This window comes from Solanum dulcamara, chromosome 7, assembly GCF_947179165.1.
Source record: "Solanum dulcamara chromosome 7, daSolDulc1.2, whole genome shotgun sequence".
In the NCBI taxonomy this organism is placed as follows: Eukaryota; Viridiplantae; Streptophyta; class Magnoliopsida; order Solanales; family Solanaceae; genus Solanum; species Solanum dulcamara.
In genome coordinates this window covers 74,195,501-74,212,371 of record NC_077243.1, presented here as the reverse complement: position 1 = coordinate 74,212,371, position 16,871 = coordinate 74,195,501, and the positions used below count along the sequence as shown (strand labels likewise).

At 38.3% G+C, this 16,871-nt stretch overlaps 1 protein-coding gene across 2 annotated transcripts; it reads right to left on the bottom strand.

Moving 5' to 3' along the window:
• Positions 1-10,051: 10,051 nt before the first annotated feature.
• LOC129896401 (uncharacterized) lies at positions 10,052-16,171 on the bottom strand. 2 transcript variants are annotated; one of them, XM_055972289.1, is made up of 5 exons: positions 15,754-16,170; positions 14,444-14,480; positions 12,699-12,935; positions 12,553-12,600; positions 10,052-10,780 (listed from the first exon to the last, which is right to left on the bottom strand). In XM_055972289.1, exons 1-5 carry the CDS (start codon positions 16,056-16,058, stop codon positions 10,382-10,384), a joined length of 1,026 nt encoding a protein of 341 aa, XP_055828264.1. In that variant the 5' UTR covers positions 16,059-16,170; the 3' UTR covers positions 10,052-10,381. The 2 variants fall into 2 exon arrangements, with proteins under 2 accessions (XP_055828264.1, XP_055828265.1); XM_055972290.1 differs by lacking the exon at positions 12,553-12,600 and having other exon boundaries at positions 15,754-16,171.
• Positions 16,172-16,871: the final 700 nt, after the last annotated feature.

The window sequence follows — 16,871 nt, the reverse complement described above, 5'->3', positions numbered from 1 at the left end:
CGTACCTCTGTTAAGCTACCCATTGATTTACGGCTGAGCGCATCCGCCACCACATTCGCTTTCCCAGGGTGGTATAAGATGTCGACATCATAATCTTTCAGCAATTCCAACCACCTTCTCTGCCGTAAGTTCAATTCCTTCTGTTTGAAGATATACTGGAGGCTTTTGTGATCTGTATAGATATCCACATGTACACCATATAAATAGTGCCTCTATATTTTCAAGGCATGAATCACCGCTGCTAATTCCAAGTCATTAGTTGGATAATTCTTTTCATATTTTCTGAGCTGCCGAGAGGCATAAGCTATAACTTTACCCTGTTGCATCAACACACATCCAAGTCCGATATCGGAAGCATCACAATAAATAACAAGACCATTGGGTCCTTCGGGAAGGGTTAGAACAGGAGTCGTAGTCAATTTTTCTTTTAACAACTGAAAGCTCCGTTCACAAACATCAGTCCACTGGAACTTAGCTGCCTTTTGAGTCAGCCTTGTTAAAGGCACCGAAATGGAAGCAAACCCTTCTACGAACCTTCTGTAATATCCTGCTAACCCCAAAAAGCTACGTACCTCCGTAGGAGTTATAGGTCTTGGCCATGCCTTCACGGCCTCAATCTTCTGTGTATCTACGCGAATACCATCGATCCCAATAATAGCCCCAGAAAAGCCACTGAAGTTAACCAAAATTCACATTTAGAAAATTTAGCGTATAATTTCTGGTGTTGGAGTATTCCCAGTACTGCCCACAAATGATCCGCATGTTCCTTTTCTGATCATGAATAGACCAAAATATCATCAATAAATATGATCACGAACAAATCTAGAAATGGTTTGAACACTCGGTTCATCAAGTCCATAAACACCGCTGGAGCATTTGTCAACCCAAAAGACATCACTTTGAACTCATAATGTCCGTATCGGGTTCTGAATGCGGTCTTTAGGATATCCGTTTCTCTTACCCGTACCTGATGGTAGCCTGACCGCAGGTCTATCTTCGAAAAGCATTTAGCACTCTGCAACTGGTCAAACAAATCATCAATCCTAGGGAGGGGATATCTGTTCTTAATTGTTACCTTGTTCAGCTGCCTATAGTCAATGCACATTCGCAGCGATCCATCTTTCTTTTTAACAAATAATACCGGCGCTCCCCATGGGGATGTACTGGGCCTAATGAAGCCTTTTTCCAGCAAGTCCTTCAGTTTCTCCTTTAGCTCCTTTAATTCCGCGGGTGCCATTCTATATGGGGGAATAGAAATAGGCTGAGTATCTGGTGGCATGTCTATCGTGAACTCTATCTCCCGTTCGGGAGGAAGACCTGGAAGTTCATCTGGAAACACATCCGGATATTCATTAACCACGGGTACCGACTGAAGAGTTGGCACCTCTGCTTCCAGATCGTGCACGCAGACTAAATGATAAATACACCCCTTCCTGATTATTTTCCTTGCCTTAAGGTATGAAATAAACTTACCCTTCGGCGACGCCGTGTTTCCTTCCCACTCAACAATTGATTCACCAGGAAACTGGAACCGAACTACTTTATTTCTACAGTCTACATTGGCATGACAAGAAGCTAACCAATCCATACCCATAATAACATCAAATTCCACCATATCCAATTCTATCAAATCAGCCAAGGTACGATGACTATATACATTAATCGGGCAATTTCTATATACTTATTTCACCACAAGAGAGTCTCCTACTGGTGTAGCCACCTCAAATGCTTCTATTAATTTAGGCTTAATCCCAATTCTTTTAGCAACAAAAGGAGATATATATGATAAAGTAGAGCCGGGATCTATCAACGCATATACGTCCCGAGCAAAGATTGATAATGTACCTGTGACTACGTTTGGCGACGCTTCCTGATCTTGTCTACTAGCCAAAGCATATATACGATTAGAAGGGCCGCTAGAACTAGAAGCTCCACCACGACCTCTACCACGGCCTGCCGGTATCTGCAAACCCCGCCCAATCGGGCGCATAGCCACAGAAGAAGAAGAACCTGCAACCGACCCAGTTGGCTGAGCTATACCATCTGGAGTACTTTTAAACGGACATTCCCTCGCAATATGGCCTTGGCGGCCACAAGAAAAATAGGCACCTGTACTTCGGCGACATTCCCCAAAATGAAGTCTATTATAATAGGGACACTGTGGTACTAGTGGTCTTGACTGTCGAGAACTCTGGTCCACCTGTGTACCTGAAGCTCTGGAGCTTTGACCAGGCCCCAAATATCTGGTGCTCTCAACTCTTCCACCTAGAAACTGTGGAGGTACACTTCGAGCTGGCTGGAAGGGGTATCTACCAAACTGCTGGAATCGCCCGCTGCGAAATTCCCCGGGATAACCAACTGAATTAGCCCTCTTAGGCTGACTTCTATCAAACCATCTGTCAGGCTGACGCCTTCTATGTCGCTCTTCTACCCCTTGGGCATATGCTTGTACCCGGGCAATATCCATGCCTGGCTGAGAAGCCATGGCCATACAGCTATCAACCAAATAAAGGTCTAAGCCCATGATATACCGATGCACCCTGTCTGCCATATCTGCCACAACTGTGGGGGCATACCTCGCCAATGAGTCAAACTCGAGGCTATAGTCGCGAATACTTCTGTCGTTCTGCTTTAACTGCAAAAATTTATCAACCCTAGCTCGTTTCATTTCTAGAGGCAGGAAGTGGCTAAGAAGGGCTTCTGCAAATTCATCCCATTCAGCTGGAGGAGCACCCTCTCCCCTCGATAACTCCCAAGACTCGTGCCAGTTAGCAGCCACATCACGCAGCCGATAGGAGGCTAATTCCACCGACTCAGTCTCCGAGGCCCTAATGATTCGTAGTGTACGCTGCATCTGTCTAGTAAACTCCTGAGGGTCCTCTGCAGGTCTCGATCCGTGAAATTCTGGGGGATTGCAAGCTAGGAAGTCACGAACCCTCAAGCTATCTTGTCTATTTGCATCATCTGGGCCATGCCTCCGGGCCTGTCCTGCCATCAGTCCAGTCAGCAACTGCACTGCCTCTCGCATAGCTCTGTCTTCCGCCCCCTGCTGTGGGACTGGAGGATCCTGTACTGGAGGTTCAAGATCTGCAGCTGCTGCTGCCCTAAACTCCTCTGAGGGTGGCGGCGTAGTAAAGCTCGCCGACTGAAGTACAATCATCGGCATAGACTGGGCACGGGCCCTAGTAATTCTTGGGGTCTGACTAGTTTCCCCAGCTGCTGACTTGCCTTTCTGGGCAGTGGTTGCTTTCCGTGGAGGCATCACTACAAACATAAAGGTAGGTTAATGAAGGATCATCCTAAAACATAACTCTATCGCACGATCTATGATAAGAAAGAAAGTAACATCCTAAATGTCCTGTAGCCTCCTGTTTATAGATGTGGTGCAGAACACACCGATAAACAAGCCTCTACTAGACACGGTCTGTGGACACTCCAAGGAAGAACTGCTCTGATACCATTTTTGTCACGACCCAACCCCATAGGCCGTGACAGGTGCCCGAACCGGACACACACGCGTACCCCTGCCACCTATACATAACCTGTCTCCTGTTTATACCCAAAATGCATCAATATGTACGAAAACATACAAGCCGACGAGGCTGTAGTACTATATATAGGGTCATTCCATAACACACATATATGCAAGCCGACAAGGCTGCCACAATACAGGGAACGCCCTAAATCACAGGTCATATCAGTACAGCTGTACATACATATATATAACTCAGATCCCACTCATATACAACTTATATACAACCTATATACGGCTCATACACCACTCATATACAGGCACAACCCACATACGTATCCACATACCTCTAAGAGTAAGAAAACAGTAACATAAGGCGGGACAGGGCCCCTGCCGTACCCGTAACCAAACGAATATATACACCACGTTTAGTACCAAAATCAGGCTCCAGCACAATGGAGCACTTCTGGACTGCTAGTGGAACCCCTATGCTGGCGGATCCCCAAACTGTGTACCTGTACCTGCGGGCATGAACGCAGCCCCCCGGAGAAGGGGGTCAGTACGATATATGTACTGAGTATGTAAAACATAATATAGCACAACTGAACACATATCTGAAACAACGAAGCAGGGGATAACATATCATATGAAAACTTATACCTGTACCCTGTGAAGTATCAAAGTATGCATGTTTACATTATATCGTATAGCCGGCCCTATCAGGGGTCCGGTGGATACATTTGTAATATCGTCACAGCCCAGTGCCATCACCACCTTATTACCACACATCATCATATATATACACACGTATCCCGCCCCTCTAGTGAGGGACTCAAGGAATAATGCAGTGAGCTGCGCACGAGAACATATCCTGGCCCGGGACTCAGGGAAAGATGGGTCACAGTATACACGAGTAGAGTAATGAGCAACTATATGCAATTTAAATCATTATCGAAGACTCAACCGTAGAAGAAAATTAAGCTATTGTCTGAGAATCAGGATTGTAATGTAATCACCTTAAATGCCCTTTAAATGCCATTAGGGGCTATACTAGTTAGTGTTTCGGGGTCCTTAGACACGTACTAAGATAATGCTAACTGCTTAAGGACTCCAGAATACATGTTTTCATATAGTCCTTACAACTAGGAGCCCGTATATTCATTAAGTCCTTAGTATAGGTAAGGCTCAAGGAAAGTAGCTTAACTGTTATAAAAGTTCATTACCCAGAAGTGAATAAAAGACACTTAGAAATGGAATTACTTCAGAGATCACATCATTGTTTACTTACCTCTATGACATGCCAAAAGAAGAGAAAGAATAGGCTTTACCTACCTCTTATGGATTCCCCGTAATCGTGTCCACGTCGTTGTCCTCGAAACCTATTTAACACGGAAGTAAGGCAAGTATTAACAACCTTATACTTTTCAGCAACTTAGACTACCTACGAGTATTCATCGAGCTCGTCCCCTCGTTCGCATCCTCGACTAGTTCCTTAACCAGTTAAGAAGTTAACGAAAATCGGACAGCACCTCCCCTATAATGTGCCCTATCCGAATACACAACCATGTCCTTAGCACCTGAAGCTAACCAACAATACAACCAGCAGCCCAAAAATATACATATTACGACAACATTACACAATATAAACCCTCAACAATTCACTCGAAACTAAGATACCAAAACTAGAGTTTTTAATCTTCCTTTCGCGAATTCTTTAATTGCAAAACGGAGGGTCATGTGGATGCAACCAGCATCCACCCATTCCCTTAGAAACACACATTCCATCACCCTAACAACTCATCACACGACCAGCAGTCACATACCGCAAGCACGAGGCATTATTCGATTACAATTAACTATAGCAATTCCAATTTCGCTTATTTCGAACGTCGAACTTTTGAAGCCTTTTACCCAACTTCAAGCAGCTCCTAAGGTGTATAATACACTCTAATTTAACATCATAAACTTCAAATTAGAGGGGAAGAACTTACCTTTCCCGAAATTGGCTAAAACTAGCCGAAATTGTGCCTCGGAACTTCTTCAACGTGCTGAAATTGAGCGGGCTGCTTGTGGTACTTCCTCGCTGCGCCAAATTGAATTTTTAGGTTATAAAACTCCAATATACAACTTAGGGACACGTCAAATAATTAATTCACGGAACGAAACCCGGAAGCTTACCCAACAAGGGTCAAATCCGTAGCCCTCTCCCTTGCCCCTTTTCACGTTTTCTCCCCTTTTTTCCTTCCAAATTTAAGTTGCAACGCTGGAGTTTTAGTTCCATGAACGTCTTAAAACACATATATACGTATCCACGTACTTAATATACACCGTATATAATTAATTCACGGAAGAAAGTTGAGAAACTCACCTTTAATGTTCAAGAACCAAGGCTGCCTCTCTTTTCTCTCTTCTCACGTTTTTTTTCTCTAAGTATAGCTGCTGTTTTGGATAAATTAACAACTGAAGTATTACATATTCATATATATATGAGGTGACACATGTCAGCCCCTAAGGGTGACACGTGTCAGGCCCTCATTGGGCCACCTCAACCATGCGGCCAATGGGGTGCTGCCATGTGGCAGCGGGGTCCACCTCCCCCAAGAAGGTGGGTCACCTACTTGACCCCAAGTAGGTGGGTCACCTGCTTGCTTAGGGCTGCCACGTGTCACCCTCCTATTGGCTGCCCTGCGAAATTTTTTTCTCTTCCTCGTGGGTTCGTAATCTCGTCTTAGTTTAAGAGCCTATGTCATTCATGCTATGAAAGCTTGGTATGTACTCAAATAGCTTTAGGTAAGTAAAACTTCTAAGTTAGAGGCGTACGTAAGCAAATCAAGTCCTACGACTCATCGCTTGGCCTCCAACTTCCTCCGACTTCTCTTGACCTTATCTCCAATCTTCCCTACTGTGGGGTGTCACACTCTCCCTCCTTGGAGTTGTTTAATAGCGTCGTAACCTAGGCGGCTTACATGATAGCTTCTAAGTAACTGTAGGAACCTTTCGAGTTCAAGAATGTGGGGTGTAACAAAGATCATAGGGGGTCGTTCTAACCCTAATTCATTCATAGAGGATACTTTGAAAATATGAAAACATAGTTCATGGGGAAGAACAAAGTGTTCTCACACGTGGAGATAGTCTTACATACCTTAAATACTCTAAATTCTTGAGAATCTTTAGTGGAAAAGATCAAAGAACTTGTTCTAATTTTCTTTAAAACCTATGGATTCCATGAGTAAAAGCTATTAATTTTTGCCAAGATGAAGAAATCATCAATATTTTATGACCAAATCGTACCTTGCATGAACCTCGGAGGAATTTCTGGAGAACTTCTCTTTCTAAGGTAAATTATTAAACTTGGGAGGTGAACCACGTCTTTGGGGGGGGTATTAAAACATTTCTGACGTGCGCTATCGCGCAGAAAATGTTTGGGCGTGTAGCCAGCACGCAGCAAGGCAGTAGCAGCTGCCTCAGTGCACTATCGTGCAGAAAACGCCTCAGGCGCACAGCCGTCGTGCAGTAAGGCAGTGTTCAGTAGAATGAGTATAAATTTATGTGCAAATATCGGATTAACGAACGATTTATTGTATTGGAAACTAGACTCAAATAGCTTTAATTTGATAGGTTATAGTCTACATAACTCTTCATACTCTAGTAAATATGGTCATTTGAAGTTGACCCTTTCATGAACTAATGTGAAAAACTTAGCCGGTAGGAAGGCTTTGAACTCGACTTAGTGGTAGAGGTCCTTATTACCCTAAACCACATACGATATACTTTCCACACTTAGGAATGGACCTTAACACTATGTACAAGTAGGACATCACTCCGGTCCAAGCTGATACACTTATGATGAATAATTCGGATCCTTAGAATAGAATTTGCAAAGTGTTACAATATTGACCTACACTTGACCTAATAAAAGAAATAAAATTTACCCAACTTGTATAATTGACATTGTTAATGGATATTTTGTGTAGAATGAGGTCGTTGGTGGAGGAGAATTTGATAATTCAAGGTTAAGGAAGTGGCAGTTTCGGGGTAATTGAGACTCGTTAACTTCTAGTCTTTGCTTTTCTAAAAGCATAATTTGAAATTTGCATAATTGCTTTCAAATCGCCTAGTATATTGTGGGTCGAGCGCATGCATGCTAGAACATGTATACTATTAAAATTTGGTGGAATCAAGTTGTTTCCTTTATGAAATGTACTAGTTTGTGGAGCTACACACAATTCAGGGTTCATCCAAACCCTCTTGATCGAAAAATTACACTATATATAAGATTAGTTTTTTTGTTTATACATCTATGTACTTAGTGATGAACCCCCTCTACATAAGCTAAGGGCTTGGTTTAGTGGTAAAGGGGGTTCATGATATGCTGCGAGTTTGAATCCAAGTAACAACAATTTTATTTTATAGCTGATTTTACTAGATACTATAATACTCCCTCTATTCCATATTAACTGAGTTTCTAAGGTAATGCACACATATTAAGAAAATCATTCAAGGAAAAAATTTGAACCATAGTTTAACTCCTAGAAAATTACAAAACTTCATTAATGGAAAGGGTAAACATGGAAAAAGTTTTAAACATTTTTCTTGAACTGTTTTTGTAAATTGAGTAAAACTTATAACTTTTTTTTAAGTTTTCATAATTAAAATTAAAAAAATATATTTTCTCATACCCATTTTAAGTCGTTAATTTATATTTTATTAAGGAATAGGATTGGATTTGGAAGGCTCAAATCCTTCTACTAAAGAAAAAAAATGTACCTTTAAGGTGCAAATCAAGAATTAAAAAAATCCTTATCATTAAACTTTTTTTTAATTATTTATCCTATTTCAATAGTTTTTTTTGATAGTATAATCTTCTATATTTCTTATTTAGTTTCAAAAATTGAATAGCTTGTATATACAACAATAACGGAGACAAGATCTAAAATTAAAATTTTAAAAAATACATTCTCTCATACTCATTTTAATATTATGTCAAACACATACTTTCTTCATTTTATTGTTCGTGTTAAAGTAGAGTTGAATTTTATTTAATTGCTTATATCTAAACCGACTCATCTATATTTGATCCGACCCAACCCGCTTATTTGTGGATACTATTAGCGTGCTTACTTATTTTCTTGACCCCCCTCGATGAAAATCTTGCCTCCGCCACTGACTTTGATACAACACTTCTAAATTGACCAGGACATATTTATTCCACTTATATGATACATGATATGATATAATCCACTTATACGTGAGACTAAGTGGTCTTTGAATTGACTTATTTTAAGTGAACTTTGACTTTTAAGTTCTTTTTTAGTTTTGGAAGTGTTTGACAGATACAAAATGCTTTAAATTATTTTATTTTAGACTTCAAAAGTACCCCAAAAAGCCGCTACTTTTGACTTTTAAGTTGTTTTTTAGTTTTAGAATTATTTAGCAAACACAAAATACTTAAAAACACTTTATTTTAGACTTCAAAAGTACCAAAAAAGAAAAAAGAGCCAAAAGTCAAAAGTAGATAGCTACCTACTTTTGGTTTTTGGTTTTCGACTTTTGACTTTAAAATCAATTAAAAAAAAGTTTATCCAAACACCCCTAAAAATTGCATTGAAATTGAAAGGCAGTCTAATCCAAATAAGATAGTGTCTTATAGATGGTCAATTGAAATGCATAGGTTATACTATATATATATATATATATATGTATATAGTATATGCTATTACTATAGTTGCTCCCATGCATCTATTTTAAAGATTTGCTCCATAGGGTATGATTGGGCTTTACTTCATATTGTTGTAAGCTTTTGTTATTGAAATATTATTAATATTGTTGATTGAGACATGGTTTTGGTTTGTGATTACACTCTAGTTGAATAGTCAGATTAATGGTGGTAGGTCATTAGGTGTCGATTTTGACTCGTGAAAAATGAGTTGTAACAAACTTGGTGCAGAGCTCTAGATTTTAAAGTACTAGGAGAATGTCTTGGTAGAGTCTCAGTTATGAATATATTGTCCACTATACCTATAAACAGGAGGCTACAAAAGTATATGTTAGAAAAAAAATTCTTCTGTCATTTTTATCATATGAGATGGAGTTACTTAGGTCTAATCTTTAAATGTTTTCATCACAAATGATGATAACAAGATCTTCCCCCGATGGATTTGATGAATCATATCCAATCTTTTGTCACTATAATCTCTTGCTTTGATTACACTTCTTTCAAGTGGAGAGTCTACACAGAAACAACTTTCATAGGGGTAAGATTAAGTACATCCTACCTTCCTTAAACTCTACTTGTGTAATTACAATAGGTATGTTGTTGTTTAGGTGTTATAGATCTATAATAATGTTTGACATTTAAATCTTATTTGATTGTAGTAAGCAAAAATTGTTCAAAAAATCTCAAAAGATATTCATCTTTCATTAATTAATAATTAAAGCAAGCTAATACATTATTAATGAATCAATAACTAGTATGTATATTATTAATGAATCCATAACTAGTATGTACATATTTTAAAAGATAAACTCCAAGGGAATTCATATTGTCTCTCTTGCCAATGTATTCTGTTAGAACTCATCACACCCAAAACTTATAAGCTTTCTATATCAAAATGACAGTTGAACATTTGAGATTATATACAGGGTAAAAAAGGATGCAGAAATCACAACTTCACCTCTAAATGATACAGATAATGCAATTATAATCACACTCAACATAACATTTGGTGCAGGAGCTCATCTGTTAGAGCATTACGTTCCTTCTAGCATGGTGACATCAACAAGAACAATGCCTCAATCCCAGTAAGTTGGAGTCCACTATAAGAATCTTTATTGTCCATGTCGCTCCATCTAGGGTCATCTCAATCCAATATTTTATCAATTAACAGGATTACCCCTATACAAAAGCTATTACCACACCAATCCCTTTCGTCTCCTAAACCTGTCAACACAACCTGTGCTCATCCGAGACTTCTCAGGTTTGTTCGACTTCTTTGACTTATCAAGTCGGCTATCCAAACTATTTCTGGAAATTTCAGGAAGGTCAGAATGCAGATCGAGTGTGTTTGAGGCGCCACTTTCAGCCTGTTTCTGGGTGTCAGAGACTAAAGACGTTTTATGAGAACCATTTGTAGCAGGCGTTGATTTGCCAAGACCAAGAACAAACTTTTTTAGATGTCTGATGTACACCGGGTAAAGTTCAAGATTGCAATGCCCGCCTCCATTTATCCACAATGGTTCATACTTCTCCTTGCTTAGATCATAGAGTTGTTTTCCATGGAAGCAATCAACAACTTCATCCGCTGTTCCCTACACATGGAAATGTTAATAATTGAGTAAAATGTTAAGCGACAATAACTTGTACACTCAAAATTGTCACAGTCAGATTGATTCTTGGCTGTTATTAGGTCACTGATTAAAATGGCCACATGAAATTCAGTTTCTATCCTTGATAAGAAAGAACATAACATCAAGTTTACGAGTGTGTTCAACATTCTGCAAAAGTGTTCCATTAGCTCAAAGGTTTGCTAGAAAAGATTATTGTTCCACTTGCTGCAGAAAAAGAAAAGTTAATTCATTCAATGTATATAATTCAAGAACCCATTGGATGGTCTTAAGGGAAAATATAAAGTTACCCCCACCCCACACACAAACTTGTTCAGAAAGTCATTTACACACTTCAACTTTGCGAGTGTCTTATTCCCCCCCTATTCTTGATCAAAGTGGAAGTAATACCCCTAGAGATGACAAGGCAGAGAAAGTGCTCACCATGCTCACCTTCTGAAATGCGCGTGAAATAAAAGAAAATGTTAAAAGTGCGCTAAATTGTACAGTTGTCATTTTCTAATTGGATATTATCCAACTAATTACACTTAAGTTGAAAAAAATTCTTATTCTTTTTCCGTTGTGCACCGTATACATGTTTCTCCATTCATACTAGTAGTAGCGGCATTACTCTTATAGTTTCTTATCCTACGATTCTGTTACTACCTGTTGTTTTCTGTGCTTCGTTATTGCATTATTTGGTTCTTATTGTTCCTTGTTTTCTGAATGCTAAGTAATGCTTTCCCTATTATTTGCTATGTCCTCTTTACTACTGTATTTTCCTTTTTAAACTGCTTTGATAATCGTTTCTTGAGATGAGGGTCTTTTGGAAGCCTCTCTACCTCCACGAGAGAGGGGTAAGGTCTATAGTCTACCCTCCTAGACCCCACCTGTTGTTGTTGTTATTCTTTCTCCATCCTCATGCTCATTTTTTTTCTCTCTCTCTTTCTTGCTTTTCTTCATTGCCACAAGAAACCCCACCATCCTCTAATACCATTGCTGCAGTGGCCTCCACCAACACCAGAGAAAACCTCTTTCCCAGTGTTCCATCTCCGCCATGGCCATCCCCTTTCCTAACCACCAAACCTATATACAACCACACTTCAACAACAACAAAAAAAAAATCATCTCCCTAATCTCCATCTTATACCTCATACAACACATCTCCTCAAAAACCAGCCACTAACTTCACCTCATCAGCCTAAAATTCCAGAATACATTGCACGTTATTCACAAAAAAAAAAAAACGCAAAGACAAGCATAATAATCAAGAATAGGAGGGGTAAGGGGACGCCCATAAGTTGAAGTATATAAATGAATTTTCTGAACAAGTTCAGGGCGTAACTTATGTATCTCAAATGTTCGGTTACCCTTCGTTATAGCGACATCATCGGAGCTAGCTGAATTCTGATACATTCCTCTTCCTATAGGTTCCAACTATTTTTAATAGTATTTATACTTAGAAGGAAAGAAAATAAGTATCACTAATCCAGAAAGTTAATCAAAACTTCCAGTGGCATGGAAAATATTCAGTTGAGAAAAGGAAACCCAGAATCCATCAAAAAGCAAGTCTCTAGAGATGAAACTACAACCATGTCAAACTAGTAAAATGGTAGTCCCCGTACCTTCTCCTCCCCACAAGACTTCGTATTGAATAAAGGTTGTACGAGACCGATTGGGAGCTCAGAGAGAAGGAGAGGATGGAAAGTAAACTAGGGGAATGAAAGGATTAAAAAGATGAAAAGAAGAGAACTCACATGGATGACTAGAACAGGACAATTCACAGTACTTATTTTTTCGACATTCTGAAATAAATTGGAGGAAAAACATCAGCTTGTATAAGTGAAAATAGGAAACACAATAATAAAAATCAAACTATAACCAGTTAAGAGTGTAAATTTACCTTATAAATGTCAAACCAATGTGTGTGTTTGAAAGGATACAACACTCTTAGACCAGACAATATTGGACCATGTAAAACAACAGCTCTTAAATTGGGAGTGCATGATGCAAGATCAATGGTTGGACCACTGCCAACAGATTGACCATACAGTATTAGCTGTTCATCTTTGACCCTGTATTGCTCCTTTAGGCATTTATATACTGCATCAATGTCCGCGTACGTATTACACTCAGATGGCTGGTTCAGAGAAAATTAATTTTTCATATTATCAGTACTAGCTGACAGCAATAAGGGGTAAACCCATAAAAAAAACATAAATACTGTCACAAAACATTCCCAGAAATGAATGGTTTTCCACTGATACTTCATTAGATATCTATTTTTGTGTTTCTAATAAGGTCCTTAGGTATCTATTCAAGACACCATAACAAGATTTATGATATTAAGACAGAAAAAGACGATGAAAAACAGAAAAAAAAGAGCCCAAGCAACATCCTAATTACATTTCTAAATGCCCAAACCAAATAGCTACAGCTAGTATAGAAGGGAAGGAACAAAATGAAAAATAAAAAGACAAGTTATGGGCAGAACACATGAAAATGTTTTCTGCACATCCAACAACAACATACCCACTGTAATCCCACAAGTGGAGTCCAGGGAGGGTAGGATGTACACAGGTTTTACCCCTACCTTTATGGGGTAGGGAGGTTGTTTTCGATAGACTTCTGGCTCAAAAGAGAAGTTATTGAAGTACGGATGCAAGAAATTAATTTTCTGGACATGATTTGATGACATTAGATCTTCCAGGAGTACTGGAAGACTTATCATAAGGCTTTCACCTTATTGTATGGTAAGATGGTACTCTATATTAGCATACACTAAAGTATACTTAATGAACAATAACAGATCAGCTAAATGGTCTTTAGCTACCTTTCTCAAGAAAAACATATCAATTGAATTGTCATACATTGTAAGAAATCAAGAGGTGATTATCCATTTTTGCAACATAAAACATACTATAGAGGCTCTACCCCACACACAAAAGGCACAAGAACCAATGACAAAGGATCTCCCTGGCATATTGAATTCATGAACGTCACTTGAGTAAATAAAAATGAATTATTCAAACTTTTGCTAGTTACATACAGGCTATTGCACACAACTTTTTAATGTGATTTACTGCTCTTGCTTAAAGGGAGGTTAAAAGCATAAGAAAACCTCAGGGCATAGGTTACTTAGAGCTAGGACGTGTCTTCCTAAGGGAAAAGAACGGGACATTTGCCTTTTTCAGAAAACACAAAGTAGCTATAAAAATGCAAAGTTGCATTTGGAAAGGTACTAGAGAATACACTGGACCTACAACAGAAGCTTGCTAAGTTCTAAAAGGTGCTCTCAACTTATGGTTATCATGCCAACAGAGAATCTAAGCTCACGGTTCGATGACATGTAATGTGGTTGCTCAAACAAGTGGATGATAGAATTCTTATGTCGAAAACATTGCTAATTTATACTTCGCATTAATGCATTTTGTCTGATATGATAGGAAATTCCCCAAGACTGGATTTTTAAGGCGGTTGAATGTTGTCCAGAAGGTTACCTTTTTTGATATTTTTTTGCAGAAACCAACCCCTCCCCTCCCCCCCAACCGATATTAAAAAGGATAAAGCCACCATAGACATCATCACTTAAACAGACTTTCTGCTGTCATCAACCATATATGCCATTTATGGTAATAGATCTCTAACCTTTCCTGTCGACTGTCCATATCCAGAGTAATCATACCTAAAGAAGCACACATGAGCAAGTCAGTGAAGTATAAAAAACAAAGGAAATTAGCAATCCTACTGTCTAGTTTGACAAATTTTCTATACAAAAGTGACAATAAAGGGTGAAGAAAGAAGAGAAGGACTTAGGCATAGAATCATGTGAAAACAAATGATTTGTATATCCATTGACCTATAGTACACTTCAATAAAAGTAGTCAATAAACAAATTCTGATGCACCACTGAGTCTTAAGCTACAGCAAAAGAAATGCATTATCCTTTTCAGTGTTCCCCCCCTACCAAACAAAAGAATTCTACTAAAGCAATTTTTAAGCAACGTCCATCAAAAGAAGTGTTATAAACTTCATAACCCAGCTCCTTGTAATAAAATCTTCACAGTAATTAATCTCAGTCCTTGATGTATTTTATATGATATTCCTTCCTTCCTTACAGTACGACTCTTAAAGGAAGATCCAAATTCATACGAAAAGGGGAGAACTCGTATAGAAGAGCTTACAAAGGAAACATACATATGGATTTCCTTGCTAAGACACTTGTCCTTTAAAAATACAGCTAGGATATTGTACGTGCATCAAATAACGAAAAAAACTTTAGCTCTATCAATTGCTGCTATATTATTCTCATTTGCATTCTTTCAAAGGCTCTTTTGTGCCTTTCCCTCCATATGGTCCACATAAGTGTTTGTGGAGTCCCCCATAAAGAATCTTGGTTATGCCAAGAATGAAGAGGAAGAAACATGGTTCATGCAGGTAAATGTTTTTCCAATCATAAGAAGCCTCTGAGGAAGTAGGTAAAAGTAAGGCAGCTCACTTGCAAAATTTTCAATACTAAAACTTTCCAAATCAATATGACACTGTGTGGTCATATCTTTAAAATATACAATAGTTAGGATTAGAAAGTTAGATTTCACTAATGTGTCTTATTTATGCTCCATTCACTATTTTGGCTTCAATAGATAAGTCTCTGTTATCTGAATTCTATGTAATGATTTCGTTATTATTTACTATGTCTGCTTTGCGTCTGTATGTTATTTTTTTAAATTGCTTTGTTATGAGTAAAGAGTCTCTCTATGGGCACAAGGTAGGGTTAAGGTCTGTATACACTCTACCCTCCCCAAATTCCATGAGTTGGAATTACGCTGGCTATGTTATCCTTGTTGTAGATAAGTCACCATTAGCTCTTGAACAAATAAATCTATTTGCTGATAAAGAAGATAAAGCAAAATTGGATAAATTTGTTAAGTAATTCTGCAAAGTAATGAAAATTTTACCCCATGAGATTGACCCGAAGACGGAGGCTTAACTCAACGAAGTGTTCGAACATTTTCCCCAAATCAGCAGCATTTCCATGAGAGTAAAGCATAGAGGCGGATGCCTTTGGGTGCTTCACGTATACGGCGACGATTTCGTTTCCCCGGTGAGTCCGAAGCTTCAAAACGTCGACGTTTTCTCTCCTGGGTACCTCAGGTATGCATAACTTACCGCCACATGACTTGTCGGAAACAACCGTGTACGACGGAGGGTTCGGTGGGAAAAAAGCGAATTTAGCGGCGATGGATGACGCCACACCGCCCATATTAATAGCATAGGATTCATAAGGTGACGGAAACTTTATGATTTGTTATGGTTGTAAACGGAGGCGCATGAATCGGAAAAAGGGAAAAGAGAGATGTTGATCGTTGGGATTTCATATTTCTGTTATTTACTCTGTTTGGACGGTTGTTTCTTAATGTATCTATTCCCTCCGTTGCCAAAATATTTGTGATAATTTCTTTTTAGAATCTAATAATATGAATTTTGATCAATATTAGTAATTTTTTTATTATATTGATATAAAAAAAGGTTCTTAATATATCTATTCCCTCTGTTTCCAAAATACTTGTGATAATTTCCTTTTAGAATCTAATGATACGAATTTTGATCAATATTAGTAATTCTTTTATTATATTGATATAAAAAATGTTGCAATTTATAGTATTTTTTGAATAATTTTGAAATATTTTAATTTTAATTTTTAAATATCAAATTAATTCTCGACTGTGAAAACTATTTTGGAATAAAGAAAGTATTATATTATATTATGTTGTATATCATATTACATTGTTTTGATGAATATAACACCAAGAAGATTCTTTGCCTAACTTCATATCCAAGAATTCCATAGAAGGATTTCTCAAATTCAAGTTATAAAGTTTCAAGCCTAAAGCTTTCCTCCAAAAATTCCAAACTGTAAGACTATTATAGTGAGAAATCTAGTTCTTCCACACACCTACATCCATATTATAGTTAGCAAGATCAAAGCTAGGGTTATTACCCTAAAGTCTATTGTTTCAAATTTCCTCTATCTTCTATTGTTGATTCTTGATTTTTAGTATCAAAATTATGGTAC